Source organism: Somniosus microcephalus, chromosome 34, assembly GCF_052327205.1.
Source record: "Somniosus microcephalus isolate GS21.2 chromosome 34, FLI_Smic_1.0, whole genome shotgun sequence".
NCBI lineage: Eukaryota > Metazoa > Chordata > Chondrichthyes > Squaliformes > Somniosidae > Somniosus > Somniosus microcephalus.
The window spans coordinates 7,139,894-7,156,001 of NC_141020.1; the positions used below are offsets into that span (position 1 = coordinate 7,139,894).

General features: G+C 49.9%; 1 protein-coding gene across 2 annotated transcripts in view; it reads left to right on the forward strand.

Moving 5' to 3' along the window:
- Positions 1-16,108, forward strand: part of sars2 (seryl-tRNA synthetase 2, mitochondrial) — a 51,902-nt gene that overhangs the window by 14,316 nt on the left and 21,478 nt on the right. The window contains exons 5-8 of one of the 2 annotated variants that reach the window (XM_085973301.1): positions 1,422-1,476; positions 2,481-2,544; positions 11,923-12,028; positions 16,030-16,077. In XM_085973301.1, coding sequence (XP_085829427.1) covers positions 1,422-1,476; positions 2,481-2,544; positions 11,923-12,028; positions 16,030-16,077 — 273 coding nt within the window. The remainder of the gene's footprint in view (positions 1-1,421; positions 1,477-2,480; positions 2,545-11,922; positions 12,029-16,029; positions 16,078-16,108) is intronic. The other variant, XM_085973302.1, reaches the window with a different exon arrangement.

The following is a 16,108-nucleotide window of genomic DNA, read 5'->3' on the forward strand; positions in this document are numbered from 1 at the left end:
CTCTCTTCCCCCCCCTCTCTCTTCCCCCCCCTCTCTCTTCCCCCCCCTCTCTCTTCCCCCCCCTCTCTCTTCCCCCCCCTCTCTCTTCCCCCCCCTCTCTCTTCCCCCCCCTCTCTCTTCCCCCCCCCCCCTCTCTTCCCCCCCCCTCTCGCCTTTCCCCCCCCCCCTCGCCCTTGTTTCTATCTCTTGTCTGTCTCTGTTTTCTCTCCCATTTTCTTTCTCTCTCGCTCTCTTGCTCTAATTGGATCAATCAGCCTCCGTGGTGCCAGTGGTCTCTGCGTCCTCCTCGGGTCTGGCACTCTTGTATTTTTTGCCTCCTCCGGAGTTCTCGCCCTGTTTCCCTCTGCAGACCTGCAGTTATTGTTCTCCTTCAACCCCTTACATCCTGTTCTTCTGTCGGATCACCAGGGTTGGGACTTCAACCTAAAGCCACCCGCCGCCCTGCGTTCCCCCAACCAGCTGGGATGGTGGCTTATTCTGGGACGTAAATCCTACAAAGGACACTGTTGTCACTGTTTTAACACAACAGACACATGGGGTGTGACATGAATCTTGCCATTCATGTGGAAATGACTTATGAAATAATACTGGGAGGTCTGCTGGTGGCGCTGTCCAGGGAGAGTATAAATACTTGGGCACGGGCCCAGCTTGCTCAGGACATTCTTAACAGGAACTAGTGAAGGACACAACTAGACCTCCATGTTGTAAAACAGCTGATTAAAGCTTTGTTTAACGCTTAGACCAAGTGCCTAGTAGTTTTCTTAAGTCAGTGTGCGAGTGTCCTTGCCCCATTCCCCCCACCCCCCTCTCCTGCTGACCTTTCCGCAGGTGCCAAATGCTGCCTCGGACATATTACAGGAAACTCTCTTTTAACTGGCACCTAAATAACCAGAACTCTCTGTTAACCGGCAAAATTCAGGAGTAGGTTCAGGTAAGTTTTACTTCATATTAGTGGCAGCTCCTGGATCTGTGGCTGTGTAACCGGGGTTCGTGCACTTGTTGCTAAGCAACAGGGACGCTTGGTCTGCGGCTGGAGTTCCTGCACCTGTTGCTAAGCAACAGGGAAGCCTGGATTTGTTGCTGTGTACGGAGCTCTCATACCTTTTGAACCATATTTCTCTGTAATCCGGACATTTTGATAAACCGGCACCACGCCGGTCTCGTTGGTGCCGGATAATAGAGTTTCCTGTATCGGGAGACTGTAATTTCTCGGAGTTGACCTGAGTATCGGGACTTGATCCCTCTGATCCGGTTCCAGCACTCCACCGCCATACCACAGGAAGCCCGCACGTGAGTCTCTCCCTTCCTCCTCCGCCTTCCCTCTTTTTCTACTTATAGGAGACGCCCCAGTTATCACGTGTCTCCGGTCTGGTTCACACGGTTTTAAATCCGAGTTTTAACCATTCTCTCTTTCTTTGAAGCCCATCGGTGATGAAAGTCAGGCCCGTGTGCTTGAAACGATGGGCGAGAAGCCAGGTGAGAATCCTTGGGTTATCAATAGCCGCGGTACACAAAAAGTACGCAACTTGTATTTATACAGCGCTTTTAACCTAGCAAAACGCCCCAAGGAACGATTATCAGACAAAATTTGACACCTGAGATATTAGGACAGGTGACCAAAAGCTTGGTCAAAGAGGCAGGTTTTAAGGAGCATCTTAAAGGAGGAGAGAGGCGGAGAGGTTTAGGGAGGGAGTGCCAGAGCTTCGGGCCCAGGCGGCTGAAGGCACAGCCGCTAGTGGTGGAGCGATTAAAATCAGGGATGTTCAAGAGGCCAGAATTGGTGGAGCGCAGATATCTTGGAGGGTTGTAGTGCCGGAGGGGAGGTTACAGCGATAGGGAGGGAGCGAGGCTATGGAAGGATTTGAAAAGAGCAGGAGTGTTATATTTGGCAGCTAAAAATAACAATCCCTCACCACATCCCAGAGTACTTCACATCCAATGAACTACTTTTGAAGTTAAATAACTTTTTGTTTCTGTGCTCATTTTTATTGAGCGAGGAACGTTGACCAGGTCACCAGGAGATTTCTGCCTTCTGAATACTGCCGTGGGATCTTTAAACGCCCACGGGAACAGACCAGACAAGATCTCGGTTTAACGCCTCTTCCGAAAGACGACACCGCCGGCAGCGCAATGCTCCCTCAGCGCTGCACTTGGAGTGTCGGCCTACATTACGCGCTCAAGTCTCGGGACTGGGACTTGAACTCCCGGCTTTCTGACTCGAGGCAAGAGCGTTCCCTACCGAGCCAAGCTGACTATGCAATACATGAACATAGGAAACGAAAGGGGAGAATTGGCCAAAGCAGTGTTTTCGCCCAAAGCGGGTTGTAGTCAATGAGAGGCGAGAGTGCTGCCAACTGGGTATCCAGACCATCTGCGAGCAATACCAGGGGAGGTCCGCCAGTTCTATCAAAGCCTTGTTTTAATTTGTGACTGAGGGCTCGCAAGTCTGTTCTGACCATTTTCTTTCTTTTATCTTCTAGTGTTTGATTTTAAACCCAAGGGCCATTTGCAAATTGGTGAAGACTTGGATATTATTAGACAGCGGTAAGATGTGATGTGATCAAACCCTGGTCTCAGCCCAGTGGCAATGGTAGATGTGCAATGGAGTGACGCAGGCTTTTCACACATGACCCAAATGTTCATACTTTCTTTAGGTGAACTGTTCAGTGGATTGTCTGAGCATTAAAGACCGGAAACTAATAGATTCGGATCAGGAGTCATTTGGGATTTTACACAACGGGAGTGAATGGGAATGGGTTTATTCCATTGGGATTCTATGCATTGGGAGCGACTGGAAGAGATTCAATCCATTGGGATTCTGTGCATTGGGAGTGACTGGGAAGAGATTCAATCCATTGGGATTCTGTGCATTGGGAGTGACTGGAAGAGATTCAATCCATTGGGATTCTGTGCATTGGGAGTGACTGGGAAGAGATTCATTCCATTGGGATTCCGTGCATTGGGAGCGACTGGAAGAGATTCAATCCATTGGGATTCTGTGCATTGGGAGTGACTGGGAAGAGATTCAATCCATTGGGATTCTGTGCATTGGGAGTGACTGGGAAGAGATTCAATCCATTGGGATTCTGTGCATTGGGAGTGACTGGGAAGAGATTCATTCCATTGGGATTCCGTGCATTGGGAGCGACTGGAAGAGATTCAATCCATTGGGATTCTGTGCATTGGGAGTGACTGGGAAGAGATTCATTCCATTGGGATTCTATGTTAAATGTTGACATAAAAACGTGGCCAACAATCCCGATGACGGGGTGTGTTAAATACAAAAGGTTTTTGGTAACGGTTGCATTTCCTGACAAGGAAACGAAACTCGGACAGAGTTGCACGTGCTGCAAAGCGCGTTTCCGGTTCGTTGGCCGGGGGGGGGTGGGGGGTCACTCTCTTTAATCTAATCCCTTTAATGTACATCGCATTCCTTTAAGAGCGGTGTCCCGTGCAAATGCACTTCTCCTTTAAGTTGGGATCTTGCTGGAACCAGCTGCCTATTCCATTGGCTGACACAACAGGCACTGTGTTACAAAAGTGATTGATTGCTTCCAGATGTACTGACAAAAGTAACAAAGGGCTGCGGAAATGCAAAATCTGCTCTTGCTTTTTATGGTTGAACTGGCCTCGTTAAGTTCTGTCCCAGTTGTTGACCTAATACGCATCCATGGTTATCTCTCTTTAAATGAGTCCGACCCTCACAGAGGCTGCAGTCTTTGAAGGCGGGATACAATTTTTTTTAGAAGCCCCAGTCCCGCATCGCCAAGCAAATGAAGCAATTAGCCGCCAGCTGTTTAATGCATCCTAAATTCTTGTCATTTACCCATCGCCTCGCCTCCCTGGAGATTCAGTCAGTAATCACACACACAGCAACCTATGGATTTAATTAGACTTCAGTGCAAGTGTTTGAAGCGCCTCCAACTAATCGATTGCGGCGTTAGACGGCCACAGTAGAAAGCCGCTGGACTCGCTCGCAAATGAAAAACTTCCAGTGTTTATCCTCACATTTTCTCCCCACTTCTCCACCCCCGCCCCCTGGTGGGAGCTGACTCGCGCTGGGGCACAGTTTTTCGGGTGGCAGCCACATTGCCCATTTTCCATGTGCGAATGCAGACTGTAAGTTCCAAATGGCTAGTTGGCCATGAAGGGCATCACAGATGGGCCAGATTCTCTCCTCACCTGAAATCCCTTGGCTGGTGGTGAGGGGGGGGGGCGGCAAATAGAAAGAAAGACTTGCATTTCTATAGCGCCTTTCACGGCCTCAGGACGTCCCAAAGCACTTTAACAATACTGTGGAGGAGGAACTCCTGGAGTGTATACGGGATGGTTTCCTGGACCAATATGTCGAGGAACCAACTCGGGATCAGGCCATCTTAGACTGGGTATTATGCAATGAGAAAGGATTAATTAGCAATCTTGTTGTTCGAGGCCACTTGGGTCGGAGCGATCATAATATGATCGAATTCTTCATTAAGATGGAGAGTGAGGTAGTTGACTCAGAGACTAAGGTCCTGAATTTAAATAAAGGGAACTATGATGGTATGAGGCGTGAGTTGGGTAGGATTGATTGGGGAATGTTACTCAAAGGGTTGACGGTGGATAGGCAATGGCAAACATTCAAAGATCGCATGGATGAGCTACAGAATTTATTTATCCCAGTCTGGCATAAAAATAAAACAAAAAAGGTGACTCAACCGTGGCTAACAAGGGAAATTAGGGCTAACATAAGATCCAAAGAGAGGACATATAAATTGGCCAAAAAAAGCAGCAAACCTGAGGATTGGGAGCAATTTAGGATTCAGCAAAGGAGGACCAAGGGATTAATTAAGAAGGGGAAAATAGATTATGAAAGTAAGGTGGCAGGGAACATAAAAACTGACTGTAAAAGCTTTTATAGATATGTGAAGAGAAAAAGATTGGTCAAGTCAAGCGTGGGTCCCTTAGTCAGAATCAGGGGAATTTATAATGGGGAACAAAAAAATGGCTGACCAATTAAATACATACTTTGGTTCTGTCTTCACAAAGGAGGACACAAATAACCTCCCAGAGATGTCGGGGAACATAGAGACTAATGAGAGGGAGGAACTGAAAGAAATCAGTATTTGTAGGGAAATGGTGTTGGGGAAGTTGACTGGATTGAAGGCCGATAAATCCCCAGGGCCTGATAATCTACATCCTAGGGTACTTAAGGAAGTGGCCCTGGAGATAGTAGATGCATTGTGTGGTAAACCACTGTTGTTAGTATTGTTGTACTTGTCTGTGCATGCCTCAGCTGACTCCGCCCCTGGCTCCACCCTCATGGCTGGGTATAAAGGTCGCTGCTCAGAAGCCTCCGGCCCTTTTGGATACCAGGCAACCCCAAGAGGCATGCTCTGTTCTTTGGTAATAAAAGCCTGTTTATTACTTACTCAATCTCCAGTCTTTTGTAGCAATTGATAGTGCATCAATTTTATTACCAAAGTTAAATGTTGGCTGCGGATGCTGATCAACCGATGGCGCAAAACGCTGAGCAGCAGGCGCTGCTGCGAGCCCTCAGACCAACATGCCTGGACCTAGACCCCCAAGAAGCGGGTTCGTCGACTAAATTCGCACAATGGCTGCGTTGCTTTGAGGCGTATCTGGAAGCCTCGACCGTGACTCTTGATGAAAATAAACTGAAAATCCTGGCCTCGAAGGTGAGCCACCAAGTCTATACTTTAATCCAAGATGCGACGACCTACGCGGCGGCTATCGACCTACTGAAAGGGCAGTATGCACGCCCGGTTAACACGGTCTATGCCAGGCACCTTTTAAGATCTCGCAGACAGCAGCCCAGGGAATCGGTGGAAGCCTTCCTACGGGCACTGCGGGTACTCGGACGCGGCTGCGACTGCAAGGAAGTATCGGCCGCGGCACATGCGGAGGGACTGATACGAGACGCTTTCGTTGCGGGTCTAAGGTCCGACTACTCCCGGCAGAGGCTGCTGGAGAAGGGTGAAATAGACCTGACAAAGGCAGTGTCCCTCGCGCTCTCGCTCGACGCGGCCCACAGAAATATGGACGCTTTCTCCCCTCATCGCCCCGCGCCGTGGACGCCGCAATCTTGGGCCATGGGACCGCCACCTCCAACTGCTGCAGCGATGTCCAAGGCACAAAAATGCTATTTTTGTGGCCAAGCTAAACACCCTAGAGCACGCTGCCCCGCGAAGAATGCTACCTGCTCCGGCTGCGGGAAGAAAGGTCACTACGTTAGCGCCTGCAAAGGGAAGACCGCTAACGCCAGCAGCGCTGCGTGCGAACCGTGGGCGCAGCCATCTTGTCCGCCATCTTGGGCTCCCCCAGCCGCGTGGGGACCGTGGGCGCCGCCATTTTGTCCGCCATCTTGGACGCCTCCGACTTTGGTTACGGGGGACCCGGACTCCACCACCGCCTCATCGGACGACCGCATCGACACGCTTGAACATACGCTGGCTTCCGTGACGCTGGATCAATCTCTCCCGCATCAACTGTCCAGGTCCATGATGGACATTACGGTAAACGGCTGCGCCACTACCTGCCTTTTTGACAGCGGGAGCACGGAGAGTTTTATACACCCCGACACGGTGCGCAGTTACTCTCTCCCGGTCCTGCCGACGCGTCATCGCATCTCTATGGCTTCCAAAGCCCAGTCAGCGGACGTCGGTGGCTACTGTATGGTGACTCTTTCAGTGCGGGGTACTGAATACAAAAATTTTAAACTTCTGGTCCTGCCCCATCTCTGCGCTGCCGTCCTACTGGGGTTGGATTTTCAGTGCCACCTTAAGAGTGTCACTTTAGCGTATGGTGGACCCCTCCCCCCTCTCACAGTCTGCAGCCAGCAGTTTTTAAATCGCCCGCCGCGCGCCATTTGCAGCCTCTCCACCCTTAAAGTCTCCCCCCCCTCCTTGTTCGCTAACCTCACCCGCGACTGTAAGCCCATCGCTACCAAAAGTAGGCGTTACAGTGCCGGGGATAGGGGTTTCATTAAATCCGAGGTAGCGAGACTCCTGAAGGAAGGGATTATCGAGAGCAGCAATAGCCCATGGCGAGCACAAGTGGTGGTGGTGAAGGCTGGCGGCAAACAGCGCCTAGTTATTGACTACAGCCAGACGATCAACCGCTACACCCAGCTGGATGCATATCCACTCCCCCGCATATCTGACATGGTCAATCAGATAGCACAATACCGGGTGTTCTCGACGATTGATCTGAAGTCGGCATACCACCAGCTCCCCATCAGGGCTGAGGACCGCCAGTACACAGCTTTTGAAGCTGACGGTCGGCTCTATCACTTTCTCAGAGTTCCCTTCGGCGTCACCAACGGAGTTTCTGTCTTCCAACGGGAGATGGACCGGATGGTTGACCAGAACGCGCTCCAGGCCACTTTCCCATATCTAGACAACGTCACCATCTGCGGCCACGACCAGCAGGACCACGACGTTAATCTAGAGAAATTCCTCCGGACGGCCCAGCGGCTGAATCTCACATACAACAAAGACAAATGTATGTTTCGTACTACGCGCCTTGCTATTCTTGGCTGCGTAGTGGAGAACGGAGTCATCGGCCCAGACCCCGATAGAATGCGCCCCCTTATGGAGCTCCCCCTCCCCCACTGCCAGAAAGCACTGAAGAGATGCCTGGGGTTTTTCTCTTACTATGCGCAGTGGGTGCCCAACTATGCGGATAAAGCCCGACCCCTCATCAAGTCCGCCTCCTTCCCCCTGACAGCAGAGGCCTGTGCAGCCTTCACTCTCATAAAAGGAGACATTGCGAAGGCCACAATGCACGCTGTGGATGAGTCCCTTCCTTTTCAAGTGGAGAGCGACGCATCCGACTTTGCCCTAGCTGCAACCCTTAACCAGGCGGGGAGACCCGTGGCCTTTTTCTCAAGGACCCTCCAGGGCCCCGAGATTCGACACTCCTCTGTCGAAAAGGAGGCCCAGGCCATTGTGGAAGCCGTGCAACATTGGCGGCATTACCTGGCCGGAAAACGATTTACCCTGCTCACTGACCAGCGTTCAGTGGCTTTTATGTTTCATAATAAGCAGCGGGGCAAAATCAAGAATGAGAAGATCTTAAGGTGGAGAATCGAACTCTCCACCTACAATTACGATATCTTGTACCGGCCCGGGAAACTCAATGAGCCCCCAGATGCCCTATCACGTGGTACGTGCGCCAACGCGCAGGTTGATAGGCTACAGACCCTCCACAATGACCTCTGCCACCCGGGGGTCACCAGGTTCTTCCATTTTATCAAATCCCGTAACCTGCCCTACTCCATCGAGGAGGTCAGGACCATGACCAGGAACTGCCAGATCTGTGCCGAGTGCAAGCCGCATTTTTATAGGCCAGACAGAGCGAGCCTGATCAAAGCCACGCGCCCCTTCGAGCGGCTGAGCATCGATTTTAAAGGGCCCCTCCCCTCCTCTGACCGCAATGTGTACTTCCTCAATATAATTGATGAGTACTCCCGTTTCCCGTTTGCCATCCCTTGCTCGGACATGACCAGTACCACGGTCATTAAATGTCTGAATGACCTCTTCGCCTTGTTCGGTTTCCCTAGCTATATCCATAGCGACAGGGGCTCATCTTTTATGAGCGACGAACTTCGGCAGTACCTGCTCGCGAGAGGCATTGCTACAAGCAGGACCACCAGCTACAACCCCCGGGGTAACGGCCAGGTGGAAAGGGAGAATGCGACAGTCTGGAAGGCAGTCCTTTTAAACTTAAAATCTAAGGGCCTTCCGACCTCCCGCTGGCAGGAGGTCCTCCCTGCGGCGCTCCATTCCATTCGGTCGCTGCTCTGTACACCCACCAATGCCACTCCTCACGAGAGAATGTTCTCCTTCCCCAGGAAGTCCACGTCGGGGATTTCGCTACCAACATGGCTGACTTCTCCAGGTCCCGTCCTACTGCGGAAGCACGTGAGGACCCATAAGGCGGACCCCCTGGTCGAGAGGGTGAGCCTCCTCCACGCTAACCCGCAGTATGCTTACGTGGTGTACCCGGACGGGCGGGAGGACACAGTCTCCATTCGAGACCTCGCACCTGCAGGTGCTCCTGAAACACCCTCTTCGCCACCCACCGCTACTCCTGCCTACCCCCAGGACACAGTCCCCGCACGAGACCTCGCACCTTCGGGTGCCTCTGAGAGACCACCATCGCTACCTCCCATTACCCATGCTCTGACCCCTGTAGACGGCATGCAGCAGCCCCAGGGTCCGCCACCTGCTACACCTCCTCTGAACGAGACACCGGGTTCACCGTTGGATGCTGCACCATCACCGCCGCTGCTGCGACGCTCAGGACGGCTTACAAGGCCTCCTGATAGACTTCAGTACACGAATTTTTAGTGCACTTCACCCCGCCGGACTCAATTCTAAACAAGGGGTGAATGTGGTAAACCACTGTTGTTAGTATTGTTGTACTTGTCTGTGCATGCCTCAGCTGACTCCGCCCCTGGCTCCACCCTCATGGCTGGGTATAAAGGTCGCTGCTCAGAAGCCTCCGGCCCTTTTGGATACCAGGCAACCCCAAGAGGCATGCTCTGTTCTTTGGTAATAAAAGCCTGTTTATTACTTACTCAATCTCCAGTCTTTTGTAGCAATTGATAGTGCATCACATTGCTGGTCATCTTCCAGAACTCGATAGACTCTGGAACAGTACCCATGGATTGGAGGGTAGCTAATGTTACCCCACTATTCAAAAAAAGGTGGTAGAGAAAAAGCAGGGAATTATAGACCGGTAAGCCTGACATCGGTGGTGGGGAAAATTCTAGAGTCCATTATAAAAGATGTAATAGCAGAGCACTTGGAAAGCAGTGACAGGATCGGACAAAGTCAACATGGATTTACAAAAGGTAAATCGTGCCTGACTAATCTACTGGAATTTTTTTGAGGATGTAACTGGTAAAATAGATAAGGGAGAACCAGTGGATGTGGTGTATTTGGACTTTCAGAAGGCTTTCGATACGGTCCCGCATAAGAGATTAGCGTGTAAAGTTAAGGCACATGGGATACAGGAAACTCTTTTTTTATCCAGCAGCGACGGGACTGCCGTGGTGCTGGTTGATCAAAAAGTCCGGATTACAGGGAGGTATACTTACCAAGGTACGAGAGCCCTGGTTACACGGCCACAGGTGCAGGAGTCCCGGTTACACAGCCACAGATCCAGGAACCCCGGTTACATGGCCACTAATATATAGTAAAACTTACCTGAACCTACTCCTGAATTTTGCCGGTTAAGAGAGGTTTCCGGATATTTAAGTGCCGGTTAAAAAAGAGTTCCCTTAATAAAAACATTATCTGGGTCATTATCACATCGCTGTTTGTGGGAGCTTGCTGTGCACACATTGTCTGCCGCAGTTCCTACATTACAACAGTGACTACACTCCAGAAAGTACTTCATTGGCTGTAAAGCGCTTTGGGACGACCTGAAATCGTAAATGCAAGTCTTTTTAACAATTCGATCTTGCACCGGTCCTGTTCGCGTTCTGGACGTCACATTTTTAGGTCAAGTCAGGTCGCGTGTGGGCAACTTGTTCCTGTTCTAACACGTCCACGCCAGCCAGCGGCGCCTGCTAGTAAGTGCTTTCCTGGTAATGAATCTGTGTCTCGTAGGCATTGCCTGACTTCCTGTTGATGTCTTCCCATTGGTTGTCAAACGGCGGAGGGGAAAATGAGATGCAACCCCCGCGGCACTCGCTCTCTCTCTCTCTCTCTCTCTCTCTCTCTCTCTTTCTCTCTCTCTCTCTTGCATTCATTGCCGACGCTTCTACCAGCCTCACTGACAGCTCTGCCCCTCATTCCCACTCCTCGCCATCTGTCCCTGTAGCTGACAATGACACACAATTTAAAGTGCGATTACAGCAGCTCATTAAGAGATTGGGTCGCGGTTCTCCGCACGGGTCTCGCTGTTTGAGTGACGTTTCTTTACAAGAAGCTCTCGTTCTCCAGCCCAAACTGAAAACCTCGGGGCAGTTTCCTGTTACGGCAGCCATTACATTTGCTGCACTTGGTGTAAAGACTTCCCAGGTTTAACTGGAGGCAGTCACAAGGTGGCACTGTCTCTCCCTCTTACATTGTGCCTCATTTTTCCTGAAGGTGCTGACTCGCGCTGGAGACTGGCTCCATGGGCACCGGGTCTCTGCCGACGCTCCACCCCGCGTTGCCGCTCTTGACGTGCAAGGCTGGGCTCTGACTGTTGACGGGCTATTCGGCCATGGAGGCCATCGCAGCCGAGTCCAGTCGCTCATCGCCAGGCGTGCACAGAGCAGGGGATCGCTGGATATTGGGAGGTGGGAACCCTGGCTGTTTGTTTGTGTTGGGCCGCGACTAATGGTGTGCACCTCTCGTGGCTCAGCTCAGTGCTGCCCGAGATCAATCCAGGGATCACCTTGCATGTGGAAATATTTCTGCCATCTGCAGCTTTCTTGTCGGTATATCAGAACAGGAGGAGGCCATTCAGCCCCTCGAGCATGTTCCACCATTCAATGAGATCACGGCTGACCTGTATCTTAACTCCATCTACCCACCTTGGTTCCGTAACCCTTAATTCCCTTCCCCAACAAAAATCTATCGATCATAGTTTTGACATTTTTAATTGACCCCCAACCTCAACAGCTTTTTGGGGGAGAGAGTTCCAGATTTCCACTGCCCTTTGTGTGAAGAAGTGCTTCCTGACATCACCCCTGAACGGCCTGGCTCTAATTTGAAGATGATGCCCCCTTGTTCTGGACTCTTTCCCCCACCCCCCCCCCCCCGCCCCCCCACCGGAGGAAATAGTTTCTTTATATCTACCCTATCGAATCCTTGAATTATTTTAAACACCTCAATCAGATCACCCCTTTAAATGTTGGTTAAAAAGCGACTCGTTTTGATTTTAAACATTAAGCTAAAATCGTCTGCTTTTGCTTCTTGCTAGACGGCTCTCGCACATCTCTGGACATCGGTCCTACTATCTGCGAGGAGCAGGCAGCGAACTGCAACTCGCCTTAGTCCAGTTCACGATGAGCAAACTCCTCAAAAAGGTAAGCTATCTCAGTCCGAATCCTACCAAGTCTCTCTTTGTTTTGCTCTCTTTCCTGATTTCCCCTCCCCACCCCGACCGATAGAAAGAAAGACTTGCATTTATATAGCGCCTTTCACGACCTCAGGACACCCCAAAGCACTTTAAGTACTTTTGAAGTGTAGTCACTGTTGTAATGTAGGAAACGCGGCAGCCAATTTGCACAAAGCAAGCTCCCACAAACAGCAATGTGATAATGACCAGATCATCTGTTTGTTATGTTGGTTGAGGGATAAATATTGACCCCAGGACACCAGGGGAGGACTCCCCTTGCTCCTCTTCAAAATAGTGCCCTGGGATCTTTTACGTCCACTTTCGAATGTACTTAATGGCTGTAAAGCGCTATATAAATGCAAGTCTGTCTTTATTTTCCTTCTCTCAGTAATGCCCCAAAGCACTTTGCACGCAGTGAATTACTTTGGCAATGCGGTGTCCTGATGTGTAGGGAAAAGCAAAGCCATATTGCGCACAGAAAGATCCCACAAAATGCACTGAGGTAAATGACTGGAGTCATTGTGGCGGTTGTGGGAGGGCCATTAGCCAGGGCCAACGTTCCCCCCTAATTTTCTTCGGGGTGCGCGGTCACTTTAACGGGCTGTGCGGCCCATTCAAAATTCCGCGCAGGTGCGAAACCTCCCATTTGAAACATAGGAGAAATAGGAGCAGGAGTCGGCCATTCGGCCCCTCGAGCCTGCTCCGCCATTCAATAAGATCATGGCTGATCTTCTACCTCAACTCCACCTTCCTGCACTATCCCCATATCCCTTGATTCCCCTAGAGTCCAAAAATCTATCGATCTCTGTCTTGAATATACTCAACGACTGAGCCTCCACAGCCTTCTGGGATAAAGAATTCCAAAGATTCACCACCCTCTGAGTGAAGAAATTTCTCCTCATCTCAGTCCTTAAATGGCCGACCCCTTATTCTGAGACAGTGACCTCTGGTTTTCGACTCCCCAGCCAGGGGGAAACATCCTCCCTGCATCTACCCTGTCAAGCCCTGTAAGAATTTTGTATGTTTCAATGAGATCACCTCTCATTCTTCTAAACTCTAGAGAATATAGGCCTAGTCTACTCAATCTCTCCTCATAGGACAATCCCCCCATCCCAGGAACCAGTCTGGTGAACCTTCGCTGCACTCCCTCTATAGCAAGTATATCCTTCCTTAGGTTTATTAAAGACCGCCAGACAGCTGTGTGGCCGCAGCGTAACGGGAACATCTGTAAGATGTGCAATATGTACGAGATCCGAAATGTATATTTAAATTGTCCGTGACTATAACAGACCACTCCTGGTGCAGGTATATTGTGTATAAGTATAACAGATTTATTAAGCATTTTACACCCAGTACAACGAAGTAACACTTAACAAGATGATGGCCGCAATCCGTTCCTCGGAACCCCAGCAGCGTGTCCACCGGGTGACTGCAGCACCTTCTCTTTTCTCAGCCTCGCTGTGTTCTGTTGACTGAAGTTTTCTCTTCCTCTGGTTTTCGCGCTGCCTCCAGTGTTCAACAGCTGTTCATTTATACCTTTTTCTCCCCTCAAAATACTTGGCAACTTGCAGCTGCTCGGGCTATTTCGCCATTCTGACCTTCAGCCGTACGGTCTGCGGTTCCCTCCCCTCTCCCTGAATGAGCTTTTCTATGAGAACTTTTACACAAACAGGCTTTCCACGAATTACGACCGAGATCATCTGCCTTTCGCATAGCCCATTATCCAGCCTGGCCTGAAACTTCAGCGATAAGGGATGTTAGGTGTTGAAAACCCTCTATCTTACTTTGAGACTTAATTAATGCTTTGTCCTTCACTGGCTTCTTTTAAACATAACCGAGCTTCTATCTACAGTAAACTCTTTCTTACCCGGCACCTACGGGACCAGGATGAAAATTCTGGATAACCGAGAGGTGGACCTACTGACGTAAGAAAACTACTCGGAACTTGGTCTAAGCGTTAAACAAAGCTTTAATCAACTGTTTTACAACATGGATGTCTAGTTGTGTCCTTCACTAGTTCCTGTTAAAGAATGTCCTGCGCAAGCTGGGCCCGTGCCCGAGTATTTATACTCTCCCTGGACAGCGCCACCAGCAGGTCGCCCAGTATTATTTATTAAGTCATTTCTACATGAATGGCAAGATTCATGTCACACCCCACATGTGCCTGTTGTGTTAAAACAGCGACAACAATGTCCTTTGTAGGATTTATGTCCCAGAATAAGCCACCATCCCAGCTGGTTGGGGGGACGCAGGGCGGCGGGTGGCTTTAGGTTGAAGTCCCAACCCTGGTGATCCGACAGAAGAACAGGATGTAAGGGGTTGAAGGAGAACAATAACTGCAGGTCTGCAGAGGGAAACAGGGCGAGAACTCCGGAGGAGGCAAAAATACAAGAGTGCCAGACCCGAGGAGGATGCAGAGACCACTGGCACCACGGAGACTCATTGATCCAATTAGAGCGAGAGAGAAAGAAAAGGGGAAAGGAGGGAAATGGGAGAGAAAACAGAGAGATACAAGACAGCGCCACCCACAGGCCGCTCAGTTGATTCATGTCACCTACCACGGCAATTTTTAACAAACAAAAATAAAAACCACTGACTAACTCGGCCACCGCGGGAGACTCGGACTCGGCAAAACGAGTGCTGGATGGATTCGGCAAGATTACTGGTTATCTATTTTGCTGGTTATTAAAGAATTCCGGATGATTAAGTGCCGTTTAAACAAGAGTTTACTGCACTTTAGTGCAATTCTCGCAGTTAACATAATGTTGGCTTAATTTTACCATCATGCTTTGCTTCTCAGCCTTGTCTCTTTTTCACTAATGTTATCTGAGGAAGGATGTTCTTGCCATGGAGGGAGTGCAGCGAAGATTCACCAGGCTGATACCTGGGATGGCAGGAATGACGTATGAAGAGAGATTGGGTCGATTGGGCTTATATACGCTGGAATTTAGAAGAATGAGAGGGGATCTCATTGAAACTTATAAAATTCTAACAGGACTAGACAGACTAGATGCAGGAAGGATGTTCCCAATGGCGGGGGAGTCCAGAACCAGGGGTCACAGTCTAAGGATAAGGGGTAAGCCATTTAGGACAGAGATGAGGAGGAATTTCTTCACCCAGAGAGTGGTGAACCTGTGGAATTCTCTACCACACAAGGCAGTTGAGGCCAATTCATTAAATATATTCAAGCAGGAGTTGGATATATTTCTTAAAGCTAAAGGGATCAAGGGATATGGGGAGAAAGCAGGGGCAGGGTACTGAATGTGGATGATCAGCCATGATCTCGTTAAATGGCGGAACGGGCTCGAGGGGCCGAATGGCCTACTCCTGCTCCTATCTTCTATGTTTCTATGTTATACATATTGCAACAAAGGTTTTATGCTTCGAGCATACATTATTATGTATCATAGCAATTTTAAGAAAAGCGTTACATTTAATACATTATCAAATCCTACATATAAGCTCCACTCTACACGTCAGTCAGGACAGCGTTTCCCCTGCTCTTTATTGCATCGGGTCATGGGCTCTTGAACATCCAAAGGAAACAGGCTGACGCAGGACTGCCAACTGGGATTTCATGCTCAGGTCCTGGAGCGAGGTTTCGACCCACTACGCTGTGAGTCAGAGAGCACTGTGAACAATGGCAAATAGTAGGAGGGGATTTTGACAGATAATTACATTTTCCATTTCTAAGCCTGTATTTGAAACTTAACGTTTTAAAATCTGTGTGTAACGTAACACAGCCATTGTCATCAACAGCCCACGGATTAGAAAGAAATTGCCACGGCACAAAGCATGAATGGTTGCCACGGTAATTGTTGATGCGTGGAAAAAAATCTTTGCTGCGCATTTCGTCACGGAAGCCCTAACTTGGTAATCGCGCCGACAGGTGGAGTCAGTACGTTTTCATGCCCTGTGTTTTTCTCTCTCTTTCTCCCCCTTCCCCCCCCCCCCCCCCCCCCAACGCAGGGATTCATTCCGATAACTGTGCCGGATGTGTTGAAAGGAGCTGTGTTTGTAAGTATGGAAATTCGTGGAATTACATAGA